This window comes from Lithobates pipiens, unplaced genomic scaffold (assembly GCF_037356315.1).
Source record: "Lithobates pipiens isolate NorthernLeopardFrog02 unplaced genomic scaffold, aLitPip1_a1.2 Scaffold_16, whole genome shotgun sequence".
Lineage (NCBI taxonomy): Eukaryota > Metazoa > Chordata > Amphibia > Anura > Ranidae > Lithobates > Lithobates pipiens.
In genome coordinates, this window is record NW_027507748.1 from 497,959,951 (window position 1) to 497,978,143 (window position 18,193).

Below are 18,193 nucleotides of genomic sequence, written 5' to 3' on the forward strand. Positions count from 1 at the left end.
ATTATGTATTGTAGAGTCTAATATCAAAAATAGTCATGTACATATTTTTGCGAAGTAACTAAAAATAAATTACAAAACAATGGTTACATTAGCCTTATTAGATTCCAATAAATGTTTAACTTAATGTATCTTTAGCATCATGTTGCTATTTTTAGCTTCCCTACTTCCATTATTGCGCTGTGCAGTAAACTGCTGCAGTAGGAGTATCTCATTTCAGTGTGGTTTATAGCAGCTATTGATCCAGATTTTCAAAGCTTCTATCCTGGCCTACATACAACATTAGCATCATACATAAATTTTACATCAAAGAAAAAAATTCCTCCATCTCGTATGACTTATCCTATTGTAATTTTTATTATTTGCAGTTGTCAGCAACATTCTCTATGGAATGGGTGTGACTTGAGTTGCTTATTTCCAGCTTGCCTAATTAATTAGATTGGTGCATACAATTTAATGCTTAGTGCACATGGGCAGAAAATCGGATGAAAACTGTTGGTTTGGCAAGAACCAGCTGACTTTTGACCTATATGCATAGCTCCCTGTCTCATGACTGGCTTCTGTCGAATGGGCATGCTGGAAAACCAGTATACAATTAGCATTCGAGCAGTACTAGCAGCCAGTGGCTGCGAGCATTAATCAGTGGGTTCTAGGGGGGGGGGAAGTCCCCCTGTCAGAACATAATAGCACATCAGGAGAGATCACTGTACTAAGATTGCTTGTGTTAGTACAGCGATCTGTCTGTTTTTTTTCTTTCAGCCGCTGGGTTGAAGAAAAAAAAACTTATAGCGTGTACCAGGCTTAAGGCCGGGCAATACGTGGTTCAAATCTAAGGCGGTTCAGCAGATTTGAACCGTTAATAGGTAGGCTGAATGTACCCAGTTGATCAGTTGATCAACTTGGGAACAACCAGCTTGCTGGATTCTCTTGTGATTATTACTAGCTACTATAGTCGCTAGGGATAATCAATGTCTTCTCCCGATGGGGATGGCTTCCCCTGCCCCTCCCTTTGGAAAAAGACAATGGACCCATGGTTGCAGGAAAGACATTTTCTCCATGTATGGCCAGCCTAAGACATGTTACAATTCAAGAGAAAATTATTTTGCAAAATGTTAATGCTGTCTAGTAAATAATGCAGGCATGCTTAAAGGGAAAGAAAGCCTTCAGATAAAGTACATTTACCAGCTCTGCTTAACCTGTTGATTTAAACTACTCTCCTCATGGCTGCATACTTACTTGATTATCACAGCTGTGGCCTGCTGCATTGTTAGATCCTAAAGCTGAAAACTGTTGCCATTCACTAAATCTTTATGGTGTGTCCCATAGACTTCTATAAGACCAATAATCTGAGCATATCAAGTTTCAGGAGCTGCCATTGCTTACTTGTTGGATCTAGTGTTCATATCCAGATCCTGGCTTTGCTACCTAAACCATCATGGAGCCTGTGAAAACTGAACAATCTGAACAAGGATCCTAATGATAGCTCCTTACAAGCAAAGTCACCACTTTAGGACCTCGTACACACGATACGAAAATCAGAAGAGAAAATTTGTAAGATAGCATTTCGCCGCCTCCCACAGGGCGTCATTTGATGATGCCCTGTGGGAGGGCGAAATGCTTTGATGTGACTCACCGGCACTGACATCACTTCCCGGTCTCGTAGGAATGCATCTTCTTACAATTTCAATGCCTGTTTTTAGCTTACTTTTGTAAGTATACCATTTAAGCGCAATAAATTTGCTTTCTTAGCATACTTCACTATTTTTATTCCTTTCTGGGTACCTTTTTTGTATGGCTGAGTATTTACGTTGAAGGATCTTCTATCATCTCATCAGTGAACCTGCCATCCTGTGTCATTTTCTGGATATCGTTCTAAGCTTGTATTGACTCCCAGTCTGAAAATCTGGGTGTCATTATGATTTGGTAAGTGGGGACACATGTGGGGGTGTCTTGGTACGCCTGAAAAAAAAATTACTGCAACATTTTTTCTTTGCAATTTTTGCACACCAGATGTGAAGCATTCCCTGCGATTTTGCAAATTAGTTGTGAAGCACCTTTTTTAGTTTTATATGGACTGTATTTAGGTGTGAAACACATTTATTTGGACCATATGTTTTTTGTCACCTATTATGGGTCTTTGTTTGCTGGTGATACTGATTTACTGTACTGTAGTAATGCCAAACGTATTTTAAAAGGCATTTGTTTTGTATGATCTAAAAAATTGCAAATCAACGCTCACCAAACTTCTACTAACAAGAAATTAGCAGAAGGGGTAGAGCTTGAGAAATGAACATCCTCTTTATACTCTTATAGTACGTCACTACGTCCGTGTTTGTTTGCCGACAATTTGCGGATAGTTAGTATGCTAGATGAAATCCTTTTGACAAAAATCAGACGCGCGATCATACAACAATTGAACCGCGTGCACGAGGCCTAAGTCCTATATGACCAATATGCCAAATACTATTTAAAAAAATGGTAATGAACATAGAGTTAAAAAGAATGCATATAAAAAAAACTTGCAGATCTGTTTTAATGCTTTAGAAAATCAGGCCCATAGAAATATGTCGATATTGATTTGGTGAAAACTAAAGGCTGTGTTGTCATGGCTAGAAATAATATAATTGCCTAGGGTGGATGGTGCATCTGAGCTCTCTGAGTAGTGCTAGCCTCTCAGCTGTTTGGCCTCACTGTGTACATCTTTTCCACATTTTGTCTGAAAGCAGAAAACCTCTTAAAAAGCTTAGCTCATCTTCTCCCACATTTATAGTTACTATTTCTAAAATGGATTAGACATTATTTTGATATGGAAGATTTTTAGATAATTCAATGCCTTTAAAGTGGATCTTCAGGCTAATGCTGCCTGTCCCTGAACTGATAAAAGTACATTCTGTCTATATTCCCTATATAGATAACATGTTTTACATTATTTTATGGTACTTTATATTTTAGACATTGATCTTTTAGACACAAGATATTTCAAATATCAAATCAAATCAAATCATTCTCTGCAGCTAGTCCCTTTTGTACCACCACTCCCTCCCTTTAGAATGTAAGCTCTTCGAGCAGGGCCCTCCTGTACCTTTTGTATTGTACTGTAATTGTGTTGTCCCCCCTATACATTGTAAATCGCTGCATAAACTCTTGGCACTATATAAATCGTGAATAATAATAATAATAATAATAATTTCAGATATAGGGGTGTAAACTAAAATCCTCCTCTGTATATGCCAAATCTACTTTATCACTTTGTGCTGACTATGCATCGATATACAACTACGTTGCCAGACTGGATTTCATTAATTACTGCTGTTAGCATAACAAAGCTGTTGTAATTTACATGAGAGTGTGTTTTTTTTTTTGGTTCTACCCCAAAAATACAATCCTTTTAGAGAATGAGCTATAATTAAAAATGATATGATCAAGTCTACAATTACATACCCTTCACTCTGTGGAAATGTAAATTGTAGACTGAAAGCTTGCTTGTAAGACAGCAGATGCAGATGTAATTGTTTAAAATATTTAACACATTTGCTGCCAGCACAATTAAGGCTGAAAGAGCTCACTCATACCCAACCTATTATTAAAATAATATCTTTAAACATCACAGTGAGTTTAGATACTGAAAGCCTGTAGTACCTGTTTTTCTGCTGTTTTTGCACCTCTTGGTATGGCAGTGTTCCAAAAATGCATGCCCTCAAGCCATTTTGTGATATTAAGGGGTGGTTTTAGGATTAAAAAATTATATGTGCAATCCTTCCAAATACAGTTCAAGGGTCTGATTAAAGATTCATTTCAGGTATGGTATATTTTTTTTACAAAGTTACATTAGTCTAGCTTAGAACACAGTAACTATGTATATACCATACCTGGCCAGTGTCTCTGAAGGCTGGCAATCACTGAAGTAGACAGAGCTACTCAAGGCATCTCCTTTTGCTTTCATGTCTTGCACTTAGTGGCCAGCCTGATGCATTGGGAACACAAGAGGTTGGCCACTCAGCATTGGCACCATTGTGTACTTTAGTGATTACCAGTTTCCAGGGGCATTGGCCAAGTTTGGTAAATGTATAATTAAGATATGCATATTAGGTACCCAAATGGTCTGTCCTTGGGCCCCTCCTATTCTCTTTTCCCTGGGCTTGATAACCTCCACAGCTTCTAATGCCATCTATTGCCACCTTAATCTCCATAACATTTCCACAATTCGTACTTCTTAACTAATGATACCATAAAACAATGTATTCAATCCCTATCTCCCACCTTGACTACTGCAACTCACCCTTCTTACTGGCCTACCTTTACACAGGCTATCCTCCCTTCAGTCTACCATGAATGCTGCTGCTAGACTTATATACCATACTACATGATCTGTGGCTGCTCCCCTTCTCTGTCATTCTATCCACTGATTTTTCGTAACCTAACATATTAAATTCAAAACACTAACCAAAACATACAGAGCCATCCACAATTTTTTGCTCAGCTAAATCACCAATCTCATCTGTAGATATTGCCCAAATTGTCCTCTCTGTTCCTCCCAAAACATCCTGCTCTCTAGCTCCCTTGTTACCTTATCCCATGCTTGCCTCCAGAACCTCTCCAGAACCTCTCCCATCTACTGGAACTCCCTACCCTGGTATGTCCAGTTAGCTCCTAACCTGTCCACCTTTAGGTGATCCTTGAAAACTAATTTATTCAGGGAAGCCTACCCAGCTCCACCTATAAACTGCTCTGGCCACCTCCATCAAATCATCTCCGACAGCTTATTACCTTTTGTACCACCTTCCTCTCCTTTTTGATTGTAGGTTCCATAAGCAGTGCCCTCCTATTCCTTCTGCATTGAACTGCATTGTAATTGTACTGCCCCCTTTGTATTGTAAATACTCTATAATAATAATATTTAATAATAATTATATTTGTCCAAGCTGGACTAATGTAACTATATAAAAATATTCCATACCCGGAATTCTTTATTAAGTAAGGCCTGAAGTTAGGTTAACACAAACATCCTATCATGTCCAGGTGTATTTTAAATTGTATTTTCCAGTTTGCAGCCAAATTGGTATTACACCTTCTTTCTATCTGTTACATGTTCTCTTTCACATAGCATAACTAAAAAAAAAATATTGCCTGCATTTTTCTTCATATTTTTTGGAAAAAACTCCAAATTGGAAGTTTTCCTCTGCTTTTTAAAAGGGGCTGGGGAGATTAGAATAACTAACCCTGTTTGTGCTGTGGTGGCAGATCTCATTATGACTTTTAACGATCTAAAAGCTGGGCTTCTGAATTCTATGTTAAAGAAGAACTGCAGTCTGCTCACATATTTTGTAATAAAAACGTTGCCATTTTGAAGCTTCCCTCCAACCACTTTGCGTATTATATACTGTGGCTTTGTACGTGCCAAATATGCTGCAGAAATCTCCCTCCACTGAGTCTGGCTGCAACCATTTTAACTGTGGGCAGCTGAAGCTGCTGCCCGTTCACTTCCTAGATTTACACATACACACAGGGGCACACCTCCAGCTCTGTAGACCTGCAGCTCTCATTGGCCCTCTTATCACTCACCCCCCTCCCTTCCTGGCAAACTCACGAGAGTGAGAGAGCTGTGCATGATGTCATAAGCCAAGGCTTTTTACCACACAAGAAATGGGAAGTGGGCTGTATAAGGTATTTACTGGCAGAAAAAATAATGTTTTACTATTCAATGTTAAAACAAGAATGGCAGAAGATTTAATAGATGGAAAAAATGACTGAAGGTCTGCTTTAATGAGGTGAAACTCAGTGGGTCCTTTGTTGTCAGTAGAAATTCCTATCATTGTTCAAAGTAGATTGAAGTCTGCACAAGGCCTGTTCCAAACACCTAGAAAGGTAAAAATACATATTCTTTAAAAAAATATAGAAGTGCTTTGTGAATGGGAACACATTACAAATATATAGTGGTGTTTTCTCAAATTTGACTGCAATTGTGCAGTTTAAAGCGGGAGTCCGCCGGGAGTTCTGCCGTTTAAAAAAAAAAAAAAAAAAAGGCAGCAGCTACAAATACTGCAGCTGCTGACTTTTAAAATAGTGACACTTACCCGCCCAGCGCGCCCGCGATGTCGGCACCTGAAGCCGATCTCTCGATCGTCTCTCGGGTGCTGCCGCCGCCATCTTGGGTATGGGAATCCGAAAGGCTTCATTTCCACGGTTCCCTACTGCGCATGCGCGAGTCGCGCTGCGCAATAAGTATGGTCCCTGCTGTCTCTGGGATCCGTGTGTTTCCCAGCAGGCAGCGGGGGAACTTTCGAAAAAGGGCGTAGATTCTGCGGAAAGGGGCGTACCTTCTGCAGAATCTACGCTGGAAGTGGGTGCAGATACCTGTACTGTAGGGGAGGATTCCAATGAGCGGAAGGTCCACTTTAGGATGGACCTCCTCTTTAAATAAAGCTTTTTTTCCCATGATTGAAGTGGCCATAGGTTACTTTACTGTACCTCACCTAGCATTGTAGTAAATCAGGCCCACTGGATGATGGGTCTGGGTTTGTCCCTCTGAGCTGCACTAGGACAGCTTTCAAATAAATGGAAATAATGTTCTCCACTCAAACACCGTGCCCTTGTAATAATCTAAAAGGAGTACTTTTTTGTTTGTTTACTGCGATGGACTTGTTGTCACTTCAGAAACCCACACTCACATCGCATACAATTTAGTTTAAAAAAAAAGGAAATTCCTTTACACATAATTGGATCTTGAATGCAGATTCAGTGAGTTAAATGAAAAGAAAATGTTCTTGGTCTACATCCATTTTCGGCCTAAACCCTCTCTCTTCTGATTGGCTAACTGACTTTGATTGACAGCAGCAGGAGCCAATGGTGTCACTGCTGTGTCTGAGCCAATCAGGAGGGAGAGTCCCGAGCAACTGAGGCACTCGTGCACATCACAGGACAGAGATGGAGCTCAAGTAAGTATTAGGAGGGCTAAGGGGGGTGCTACACGCAGAAGGATTTTTATCATAATGCATAAAATGCATTAAGATAAAAATCCTTCTGCCTTTACAACCACTTTAAAGCGGAACTACACTGCATCTAAGCACCACAAAAAAAAAAAAAACACTATTTATTAAATTTTAATACTCAAAGCAAACTCACCCACCCATCCATGTCTCTGTGGTTTATTTTGCTGAGAAATCCCTTTTGAAAAACATCCCCTAGCATTTCTGACCATGGCCATCTTGAGTAAGGGCAGATGATTCATGTAGAATTTACATCCTGATGTAGCATTTACACGCTGGAATTTATCTATCCTTAGTTCAGGTGTGCGTGTAGGAGGGTGTGCTTAGCTGAGAAAACCCCTCCTCCCCTCCTGAAGACTCCTGGGATGCATGGCTTCATTTGACTAGGCCTGGAAACCAGAAAGTAACTGAATGTAAAAAAAAGTTTAAACAAGTAAATATGATATAACTTCCTACATATTTACTAATGCTAGCAGCCTGAGGATTAAAAATAGTCAATGGTGACTGATAGAGTGAAGTTCTGCTTGAATTAACCTGAACTGTGGAAGCTGTGCCAAAAAAGACAAGCAGTTACCAAAGGACTGTTTGCTTGTTGGCCCCCTGCAGCTGATTTTTTTCCCCCACATTGCCAACTTAATATACCTTGCTTCTCTCCTTGTCTCCTTGTGTGGAGGCAGCCATCTTGGTAAAGAATCAGATACATGGTTATGAGAAATCAAGCCACCTACCTTGTGCCAACAAAGCTTCTGTGTCTATGTGGCTCAAGACACTTAAATAGCCTAGATATATTTAGGGATTGAAGGAAAAAAAGCCAATTTTCCACCTGTTTCCGAATTGCCACAATTTACCTTTCTAAATGTTCACTATAAGATAGTAAATCTTTTTTTGTGTTCAGGTCCATTTTAAAAATCGACTTATAGTGATACTAAAGTCTATTCTTTTTCATTTAAAAATAACATCTATGTAGTGGTTTTGCATAGAACAGCCCAGATCCTTCTCTTCCTGGGTCCCTCAGCAGTGTTCCTGGCCCCTCCCTCCTCCTGAGTGCCCCCACAGCAAGCAGCTTGCTATGGGGGCACCCAAGCCAAGCCGCCACTCTGTGTATCTATTCAAACATGGTTTGGTCCTGCCCTCTCTCTCTCTCTCCTCATTGGCTCACTGACTTTGATTGACAGCAGCAGGAGTCAATGGCGCCACACTTCTGTATCAGCCAATGAGGAGGGAGAGTCCCAGGCAGCCGAGACTCTACTGCAACAGTGCTGAATCGAGATGGGCTCAAGTAAGTATTAGGGGGGCTGCTGAACACAGAAAGTTTTTATCTTAATGCATTGAATGCATTAAGATTAAAAAACCTTCAGACTTTACAACCGCTTTAACATTAATTAAATACTACTTATTTTTTAGTTGTGAGCAGTAGCAGCTGGTGGTAATTTTTTAGGGGGGGCGGGAAACAGTGCACCCCCGAGTTGGGTCGGTCAGCTGGTTGGTGCACTTACCTCAATCACAGGCGACTTCCCCGGCTCTCCTCTGTGGGCATCATGAACGGGCATCTCCTGCCCCTACTCTGTGGCTTCCGGCTCCTCCCTTCTTCTCCACGGCGAATCAGAACGCTTCTTACTTCCCATTTGGCGAAGAGGCGCTTCAGTGTTAGAATAGTGAATATTCATTCTCTATTCTGACACACCTGAGTGGGCTCCGAGCACAATGCTTTGCGTCCGGAGCCAACCCTATTTTTAAGCCTATTAGAGCCTCTGGCGCTAATCAGTTGCTTCAACAAAAAAACCTGCTGCTGTAATTCATGCTCCCAGTGTCCTGTAAGGGGCCGGACAGCGATAGAAAGGGGAGGTGATGCCCGTGCGCCCTTAATGGACATGCCGCTCCTGGCTGTGAGTCTCTCAAATAGCAAATTTATAGAATCCAAACATCCCTCATTTCATGGGGCAGTTTTATGTGTTGAACATTTGTGTCTGGAGTGTATGTCATATAAAGGTTTAATTTTTCAAAACGGAACAACTATACCTAAAAAAAGAAAATCAAAACCTATGAATATCCTTTGCTTGTGCCCATAGTTGGCAAAGGTGGCTTTTCCCTGGACAGTTTTTTGCTGCACATTGTTTCCATTATTGACCATCTAAAACCATGTTATGTATAATAGATGTGATCCTAGCAGAAGTATGTTGCTTTGAGCACTAAAAGCTGTGTGGCCCCAGTGATGGAAATTCAGCCCTGAATACCCCAATGGCTTTTTACGTAAATGTTTTAAAAAACCAAAAGCATTTAAAAATGTGATGTTAAATGACTCGTAAAAGTTCATAATTCATTACCGTTTACTTAAATACTCCATTTGAGCAATATTGTGTTCTTGGGACTGGATGTTAATTCTAGTATACACTGACGCAAATGTATTATATCCTACTCTCTAAGTAAAAACCGTAACATAATAATTAGGATTTCAAACTGATATGCTTCTTTTTTTTTTTGGCTTATTGCAGAATTCACACATGTTCTAATGTACTCTTCCTACTGCTGCTAACAGTACATCGACTGTATTTAATTAGCCTTGCAAGTACATTCTCTTCTTTCTCAGGCAAAGCAACTCCCCTGGATGTATTTCAAGCTACCCACACATGTGCCAGTTACAAAGCAAATTTAGCTGATTTTAGGCCTGACCTGGTTATCATAGCCCTGTTTACCACAGCATTTTAATATCAATTCATATATGAAATAGGTGAAATGAAAGCTTCAAGCGTGTGATGAACATATTTTTCATTGAGTTTATTAATCAACCTATTACATATAAGTACTCAAGAACCCATAATGCATTTTTGTCGGAGACAGGGCTGCTTTTCCTATTTATGGCAAAGAACCCCCCACATACTGTATTTTGTGGCAGCTGTAATGAAAGAAGGAGAAAAAGGTGTGTTTGTTGCTTTATTGAATTCTCTGCGTGAAGGTAAAAAAATTCCTCACTACCTCACTTCCTCACTACCTATTCCTCACTACCTATTTAACCCTACATCGCTAAACACGATCCAACGCTGTCCCATCTGCAGCATCGCTCCTTGCTCTTCCTGGTCTCTAAGGAGATTTTGTCAGTCAAATTCCTATGAGGAGGGTGGGGGGGGTGTGACTTACTGGTGTTGTGTCTATGGACGCACACAGCCCAGAATAGGACCAAGCTTGCACAAATGCCCCTTAGCAGCCGACTTGCAAAGGGGGCACTCCGAAGAAGAAGTAACAGACAGTGCCAGTGGTAAACTGCCAAAGAGGAGGTGCGGGATCACAATCATTGCACAGAGCAGGTAAATATAACCTCTTTTTTAGGTTACAAAAATATACTGTACGTGAAACTGTGCTTGTGGAAAAAATACAATAAGGCTCTATTCAAACTTAGCAATTTGGAATCATGGGCAGAATGGCAGCGATTCTGCCTGCATTTCCAAATTGTGTGGCAATCGCTGCATACACAACATGCAATGTACGTTTGGGTGCCATTATCCTTTATTCCCACCCCAAATGCCATGCAATTCTGCCACACTTGTCACGCGACAGGATCAAGCAGCCACAAACCGCACCATAAATAATTGCGAGAAGCTTGTAGCCCGAAAAGGACACGCGAGCCTAGGGCAGTCTGTTGAAATACATAGTTTGTGTATTTTGTGTAACAAGTACATCAGTCAGTAGATGACAGTGTTTATAAGTTTTTAGCTGCATCTATAGTTAAACTCTATGTCTTTATGTCTATCTCTATAATAAAAAGTTCCTGTCTGCACTTAAGCAACAGCAAAGCCCATGTGGACTGTGCACTGTTTGTTCTGTAGGGCTTGTGACAGGAGTCACTTTAGGTAGGGGGCTTGTGGAACCCAGCTTACCTAGAGACCGCTGGAAACTCCTTGTCCAACTCCCCTATTATTTCCTATGTGTAAGTCACCCTGTGTCTATCAGAGGCACAGGGTGATCGAGAACCCCAGTCTGGTCTGCACTAACCAGACTCACCCTACAACCACACCGGACTCAGCATTTTGGGTTAACCCTGTTATCCAGGGTTCTATATGTGTGGTTTGTGTAAAAATAATTAAGGGGCACTTTCACTTGGGACAGTAACATATCTGAACAATATCCCCAAGAAATATATGAAGATAAATTAATTCCTCCTTTCCGACCGCTGGAATATTGTATGAGCTTGGTCTCATGGACAGTTGTAAACTTTTTACTAGATTGTTTGAGGTGTGGCTGTATCCCATTGTTCTATTGTTTCTGCCTGACTTGGGAGCAACCTATTATAGGATGTATATGTGTTTCTAGCATGTAGACCGGGAGCAGGGTGGAGAGAGGGTGGAATTCCTCCCACAGCCCTCCCTGCTGATAAGACGGTTTACTGATGAGCAGTTTTCATATACCTGTGTGTCATGTTACTGGGGTAACATGTCTTGTGTCATTATGCAAAGAAGGGGGGATTGTCTTCTGAATGTATATCTCTTTGTGCCTGTGTTTGAATAAACTTATGCTTCTCTTCACCCTACACTGATGACTCAACAAGTGGCTGGGTGGGCTAAGGGACCTTGGATCATGCTGGTATAGGGCAAAGGAAGCTTTTACGGCGGATATACTCCTCTTGAGTTTGGGGATTCGTCACCGGGCTATATACAGGCTTTCTAACATAGTACATTCAAGTGAATGGGCTGGCCATATATGACACGCAAAATGCTATGTTGCTACAAGAAAGTGTGAATGCAGCCTAATATCCAGTGAAAATTATTTTGCACAGTATGAGATATTTAACATAACTCTAACATATCATACAAAAAGTGATGCATTATCCTTCAACTACCAACCATTAAACAAACTGCACCAAAAGTGTGAATTCACTAGTGGTCTGTTCACACCACATGCAGTGCAATACTGCTGCCAGACTCATCCACCTTACAAACCGCTCAGTGTCTGCTACCCCTCTCTGCCAATCCATCCATTGGCTGCCACTCACCCAACAAATTTAATGAAAAATGCTAACAATAACTTACAAAGCCATCCACAACTCTGCCCCCAGCTACATCACTAACTTAGTCTCAAAATACCAACCAAATCATCCTCTTCATTCCACCCAAGACCTCCCGATTTCTAGCTCCCTCATCATCTCCTCCCATACTCTAGAAATTCTTCCGAGCCTTTCCCATCCTTTGGAATTCCATACCCCAATCTGTCTGACTATATCCAGCTCTATTCACTTTTAGGCAATGCCTGAAAATCTTCCTCTTCAGGGAAGCCCATCCTGCCTCCACCTAACAACTGTAATTTAATTTTCTTCATCAGTTCATCCCCCACAGCTATTACCTTTTGTATCACTTGACTCTCCCTTCTAGATTGTAAGCTCTAATGAGCAGGACCCTTTGATTCATCCTGTATTGAATTGTATTCAAATAAAAAGAAAAAGGGGATGGGACAAGTAGGATTTTTCTGGTATGGCGCAAGCTTTGTACAGCTTTGTATAAAATAATTGATTTTTATTTAACATTGTGGTTACAATTTTTTTTACATTAAAATTACATAGTAAGTCTTCTAGAATGGTCAATAACCCTCTAATACGAGGTTATTCAAACCTATGGATACCTTCAAGAGTCATATGGACATTAGAAAAGTCACACTCTCAACATGTTTTGCAGTTGCCCGCTTCTTCAGGAGAGGAAACACAAACAAATGGAAGAGAGGACAATACACAGAGGAGCTGAGTGTAAGCGGAGGAGTAATGGTCTGCAGTAAGAGTTGTGCTGGAGGAAGAGATATCTGTATATACCGGAGTGTATATAAGTTGTTCCAATTCTTTGTTCTAAAAGCCGTTCCAATTGATTGTTCTAAAATTCACTGGGCATCCCATACTTCCTATACCCCATCCAAGTTCAATCCCCTCAATAAAACAGAAAAAACAAAGCTAATGGACTGTTCATTGCCTTGGAGTGACTGAGGACTTAAATACTGGGCTGGGCAGAGTGACAGGTGGGCCACAACACTTAGCAGCCCTTACAGGGGTACCGCTACAAATATGATACAGTTCAGAGTATATAGCGCAGTCCGTATAGTATATATAATACAGTTCAGAGTATATACTTCAGTCTGTATAGTATATATAATACAGTTCAGAGTATATAGGGCAGTCTGTATAGTATATACAATACAGTTCAGAGTATATAGGGCAGTCTGTATAGTATATACAGTATAATACAGTTCATTACTACACTAAAAAGAGGCCTGCGGTCCTTGTCTTCAAAAAGCAGTTGCTAAGGCCTGGCTGAGCCCGTGTCAGGCCTAACCATGTGGTGCTAGCTGTGCCTGGGAGCTCAAGCAAGTAGAGTGCTGGAGGAGCTGAGGAGTAATGGTCTGCAAAAACAGTTGTGCTGGAGGAAGAGAGATTTGTATATACTGGAGTGTATATAAACTGTTCCAATTCTTTGTTCTAAAAGTCATCTCAAATGATTGTTCTAAAATTCACTGGGCATCCCATACTTTCTATACCCCCTCCAAGTTCAATCCCCTCAATAAAAAAAAACAAAGCTAATAGACTGTTCATTGGAGTGACTGATGACTTGAATACCGGGCTAGGCAGGGCGACAGGTGGGCCACAACACTTAGTAGCCCTTACGAGGGTACCACTACATATATAATACGGTTCAGAGTATATAGTGCAGTCAGTGTAATATATATAATACAGTTCAGAGTATATAGTGCAATCAGTGTAGTATATATAATACAGTTCAGAGTATATAGTACAGTCCGTGTAGTATATATAATACATTGCAGGGTATATAGTGCAGTGCAGAATATATAATTACAGTTTTTTGCAGTTATACATGTCCTCTAGGGCAATACCTGGGTCCCCATATACTTTTTATGGCAATAAATTGCATAGAAGCCTTTAAAATTAGCATTTTTGATTTTTCATGTTCATGTCCCATAGATTTTAATATGGTTTGCATGTTTGCTAGAACTTTTTGCCTGTTCATGGCGCTCTGGTGCGAGCCAAACCGGGGAAGGTGTTCGGCCCATCCCTAATTGTTGGTTATTTTGCAAGGTATATGATGGACACTATATGTAATATATTTTTTGCACATTGACAACTGATGAAATTGCACAAATGTCACATAATTTATAGATTTATTGATTTATGAGTTGCACAGCATATGTGATGGACATTGTATGAAGTATCGCACATTCTCACTGATTTGAAGTGCAAAATCTGGTGCAGCTCTGCATAGAAACTAATCAGCTTCCAGACATTTTTGTCCAAGCTTAATTGAACAAGCTGAAGTTAGAAGCTGATTGGTTACCATGTAAAGCGGCACCAAATAAAGTTTGGTTAGGAAACTGTAATGAATTCTGATTGCTATCTCTCCAGGCAATCAATCCCTTGACTTTTTTTTTTTACATTTAATTTTGTGGTTGATTTGGGGTCAGCAGTCACTTTTAGCTGGTGCCCCCTCCAGAGCAAACCTTTTTTTACTTTATTTTTTGCAAGGCTTTCTTTTAAAAAGATTGGTTTCAAAATTGGTCATTTGAGTTTTTTTTTTAGTTTTTTTATTTATGTTGATAGGGCATTTGTTTTTTAGGTTAAACTGTTTTTTTTTGCTGCACATCTTCCCTTTTATAAAGTAGGCTTTTGTTTCGGGGGTGGCATATTGGGGTTCCAGGATTAATTGTCAAAGCTAAATTGAACACGCTGATGTTAGAAGCTGATTGGCTACCATGAACAGCTGCATCAGATTCTGAGTACTCCAATTTTAGCAAATCCCACCCATAGCGTGAACAGACCCTAGTAGATAAAAAAAATTGACAGTTGCACACCACCTCACACTTTCCGTAATTATAAAAAACAAAATAGGTAGGAATATGTTTATTTATTAGTCCTTATATTGAAATACATAATACAGTAGAAAAGTAACAGTATAAAATAAAGTGAATATGATATATAAGGAAATTGCAACTTTAAAATGACAGTTGAGGCAGATAAAAATGATAGATTATAGTTGATTTATTATGTTAGGTAAACAAAACACTTTCTGTCTAGAACATAAAAACTCAATGTAGACTTTTATTTAAACATTAGCAGTTATACATAGAACAGAGGGCTAAGATAATTTCCTGTTCTGGAGAAAATGCTGCTCTTGGCTTCTATTAGTGCTGATCACATATCTGAAGATGTAGACACAGGTGTGTGATCTCAGTTTAAAGAGAGGATCAGAGTTTAAATCGGCTCATCATCTCTTGCAGCAGAGGCTGTGAAAGGCAAGTATTTTAGCCCATCTGTTTATCTCTATCTCAGCAAGACAGTAGTTCAGGTTCACTTTAAATCTGACTGCTAATGGCAGCTAATCATTATCTTATGTTCTAGTTTTCATAAGTCAGTCATAGCAAATTTTTGGATACATATTATTAAAATATTAGATATGATACTCAAAGTGCTTAAAGTAAAACTTTACAGGACAGTGATCTACTAATAACATTAGGTAATTTACAGATGGTAGTTACAGAGGTAATTATTGGTAGTATCCAAAGAAGTAACAAAATTTAAATTTATGATTGAAAACAAAACAACAAATTGAATGCCATCATAAAAAAGCTCCTTGCATAAAAGCCGATAAAGAGTGCATTTTAAAAATGTTAGCAGTCAGTTGTTACTAACCTCTTATTAATATGTAGTCTATCAAGAGAGAACTCTCATAAAACAATGACAGATTCCCAGCACCAAAAACATAGCTCACCTACATGTAGCACGCTTGCAAAATTTGATTTGAGTATTAATTCAAATATTTATAAAGATACTCTGTTAAAGAAAAATTCCAGGCCAATATATACATAATACTCTTTAGTCTGTAGACAGAAGTAGTGAAGTAAAGTAGAAATATTTTGCCAGGCAAAATGGGTATAATCATCCCCAAACATGCATTCCAAACATATGCCAATAGTTTTTTTTGTACATCAACGTATTATTTCTATAATTAATTTATAATTTGCACATTAAAATCATGCAACTAACTGGGGTTGATTTACTAAAGGCAATTATGATTTTCACTTTGGAAGTAAAGTTGCGTTCTGCAAGGGAAATATCCCAAGAGCTTAGTTTGCAAAGAATACCCAATCACGTGCAAGGAAAGAAAGAAATTAATTTTTGCAGTTACACATGACTGGATGATGGAAGTCGGCAGAACTTCACCTCAAACACTACGCTCAGTGGTAATTTCCCTTGCAAAGTGCAACTGCAGTTGCAAAGTAAACAGTCTGTTAGCCTTTAGTAAATCAACCTCAATGCATGCTACATTCTGTTTTACTACAGTAAGAAAATATATTTTTTTTCCCAACATTTCCTATATTTGGGTAAGTAAATGACATAATTGGCAATTATAAGTCCCATTCTCCAGAGGACTGGGAAATCTCAGCAACCAAGTTGCATTATGAACTTTCTTTTAGTATACATATTTTGAAAAAAATCTTGAGAAAATCTTGTCGTAGGTTTAAGGGAGTGTCTTTTTTTTTTTTTTGACTGACAGGGTCAATGTTATGTCATAGATGTACAATGTGATGGTGTATAAACAGCCTTGCTTTTTATTAAGCAATTATTTATGTGTCGACTGTATTTGAATTGTTTCTGCAGATATCTAAGTCTAAACCACAGCAATCCTATTTGTGTTCTTGGTTAGGGAACAGAGAACAGCTATTTCATTCCATAATTCAAATGATTCAACAGAATGTTCTTGGCTGTATTATTAATTGGGAACTATTGTTTTATGTACATTACATTTTTTTTATTCTAAAATAAGCTCTATATTAAAAATAGAAAGTTGTAAATCTTTATTGAGGAAAGTGAATAGCTCTTCCCCAGCCTTTATACATTATAACCCCAGCCATATTTAGTTACACAAGAAAAGCTATATATTGACATTTTGCGTATTTGATCTTCTATTGTTGGATATTAGATCCTCAATTTAGATGATCCATTTCTCTGAAAGAGAAAATACAGCTTGTAAGTCTACATGCAAATGGGAACACAAACGAAACTCTCAGAGCACATCAGTTTTACGGACAGCTGGATAAATAATCTGATCTGTTTAATAAAAGAAAGCTTGTATACTAAATCAGCAGAGCTAATCTGATTTGTAAAATGCCTGCTGTTAGACTTACAATGTGTGCTACAGTTCACAGCTGGCAGAATGTCTTTTTCATGCCATACACTTAATTTTCTGCTGCACACATGTATATAATAACAAAGCGGTACTCCAACTTATAGCAACCAATCATTCATCACCTTGTACCTGTTTAGTGTAAAGCCTACTGAAAGTCAATCTGCAGAAGAATGGTTGCCTGAATCTAGCCCTGACGTTGCTTACTCCAGTAGGATCCATAATCTACAAATTGTTTATTTAATAAAATACGTAAATGGACAGCTACATGAAATCATTTCTATTTACTTAGTCTCATTGAATAGTCTAACCACCTGAGAAAATGGGGGGGGGGGGGGGGGGGTGATTTACTAAAGGCAAGTAGGCTGTTCACTTTGCAAGGAAAGTTGCACTTGGCAATGGGGGTTTGTCCCAGAGCTTAGTGAATGTGGCGAATGTTGGCTTTCAAAGAATACCCAATTATGTTTTTGTAAAATAAAAAACAGAATTTGGGCTTGTGCATGATTGGATAATGGAAGTCAGTAGAACATCATTTCATTCGCTAAGCCCTGGGGGAAATACCCTTGCAAAGTGCAGCTCCCCATGCAAAATGAACAGTCTGTTTGTCTATTAACCCACAGTCTTGCAAACAATAGCAGTGATTTCACTGCCAGCACAGAAGGCCTCTTGGTTTCTTCAAGGCCAGTAGTCAAGTAGAACCTCTACTTCAAGGTTTCCTGCTTTGTTCAATGTAATATTATTTCTCTGGCCCACTGGTCCAGTCTAGACAGGCAGTATAGATAGTACACAGTGTGTTGCTCAAGGTATAGTATGGTTTACACATATTGAAAGCGCCTACCAGCTCTGCACAGGCTTTATTTGCACATACATGAAAAGTAAGTAGGGAGGTGTACACAGAAGTGTAATTCATTGCAAGTGAAGGAGAGCTAGATTTAAAATAAAATAGGTTTTAATTCACTTATATCGCTACCTAGCAGTATAAGTAAAAGATATACTTTCCATGGCCAGACTTACACAACACAGACAATGGAAAATAGTGTGCAA

At 39.2% G+C, this 18,193-nt stretch overlaps 1 protein-coding gene across 8 annotated transcripts in view; it reads right to left on the minus strand.

The window, feature by feature from the left end:
* Positions 1-14,850: 14,850 nt before the first annotated feature.
* Positions 14,851-18,193, minus strand: part of SCEL (sciellin) — a 124,349-nt gene continuing 121,006 nt past the window's right edge. For all 8 annotated transcript variants that reach the window (XM_077483071.1, XM_077483073.1, XM_077483070.1 and 5 more), the window contains one exon: positions 14,851-16,971. In XM_077483071.1, coding sequence (XP_077339197.1) covers positions 16,955-16,971 — 17 coding nt within the window. In that variant the 3' untranslated portion in view covers positions 14,851-16,954. The remainder of the gene's footprint in view (positions 16,972-18,193) is intronic.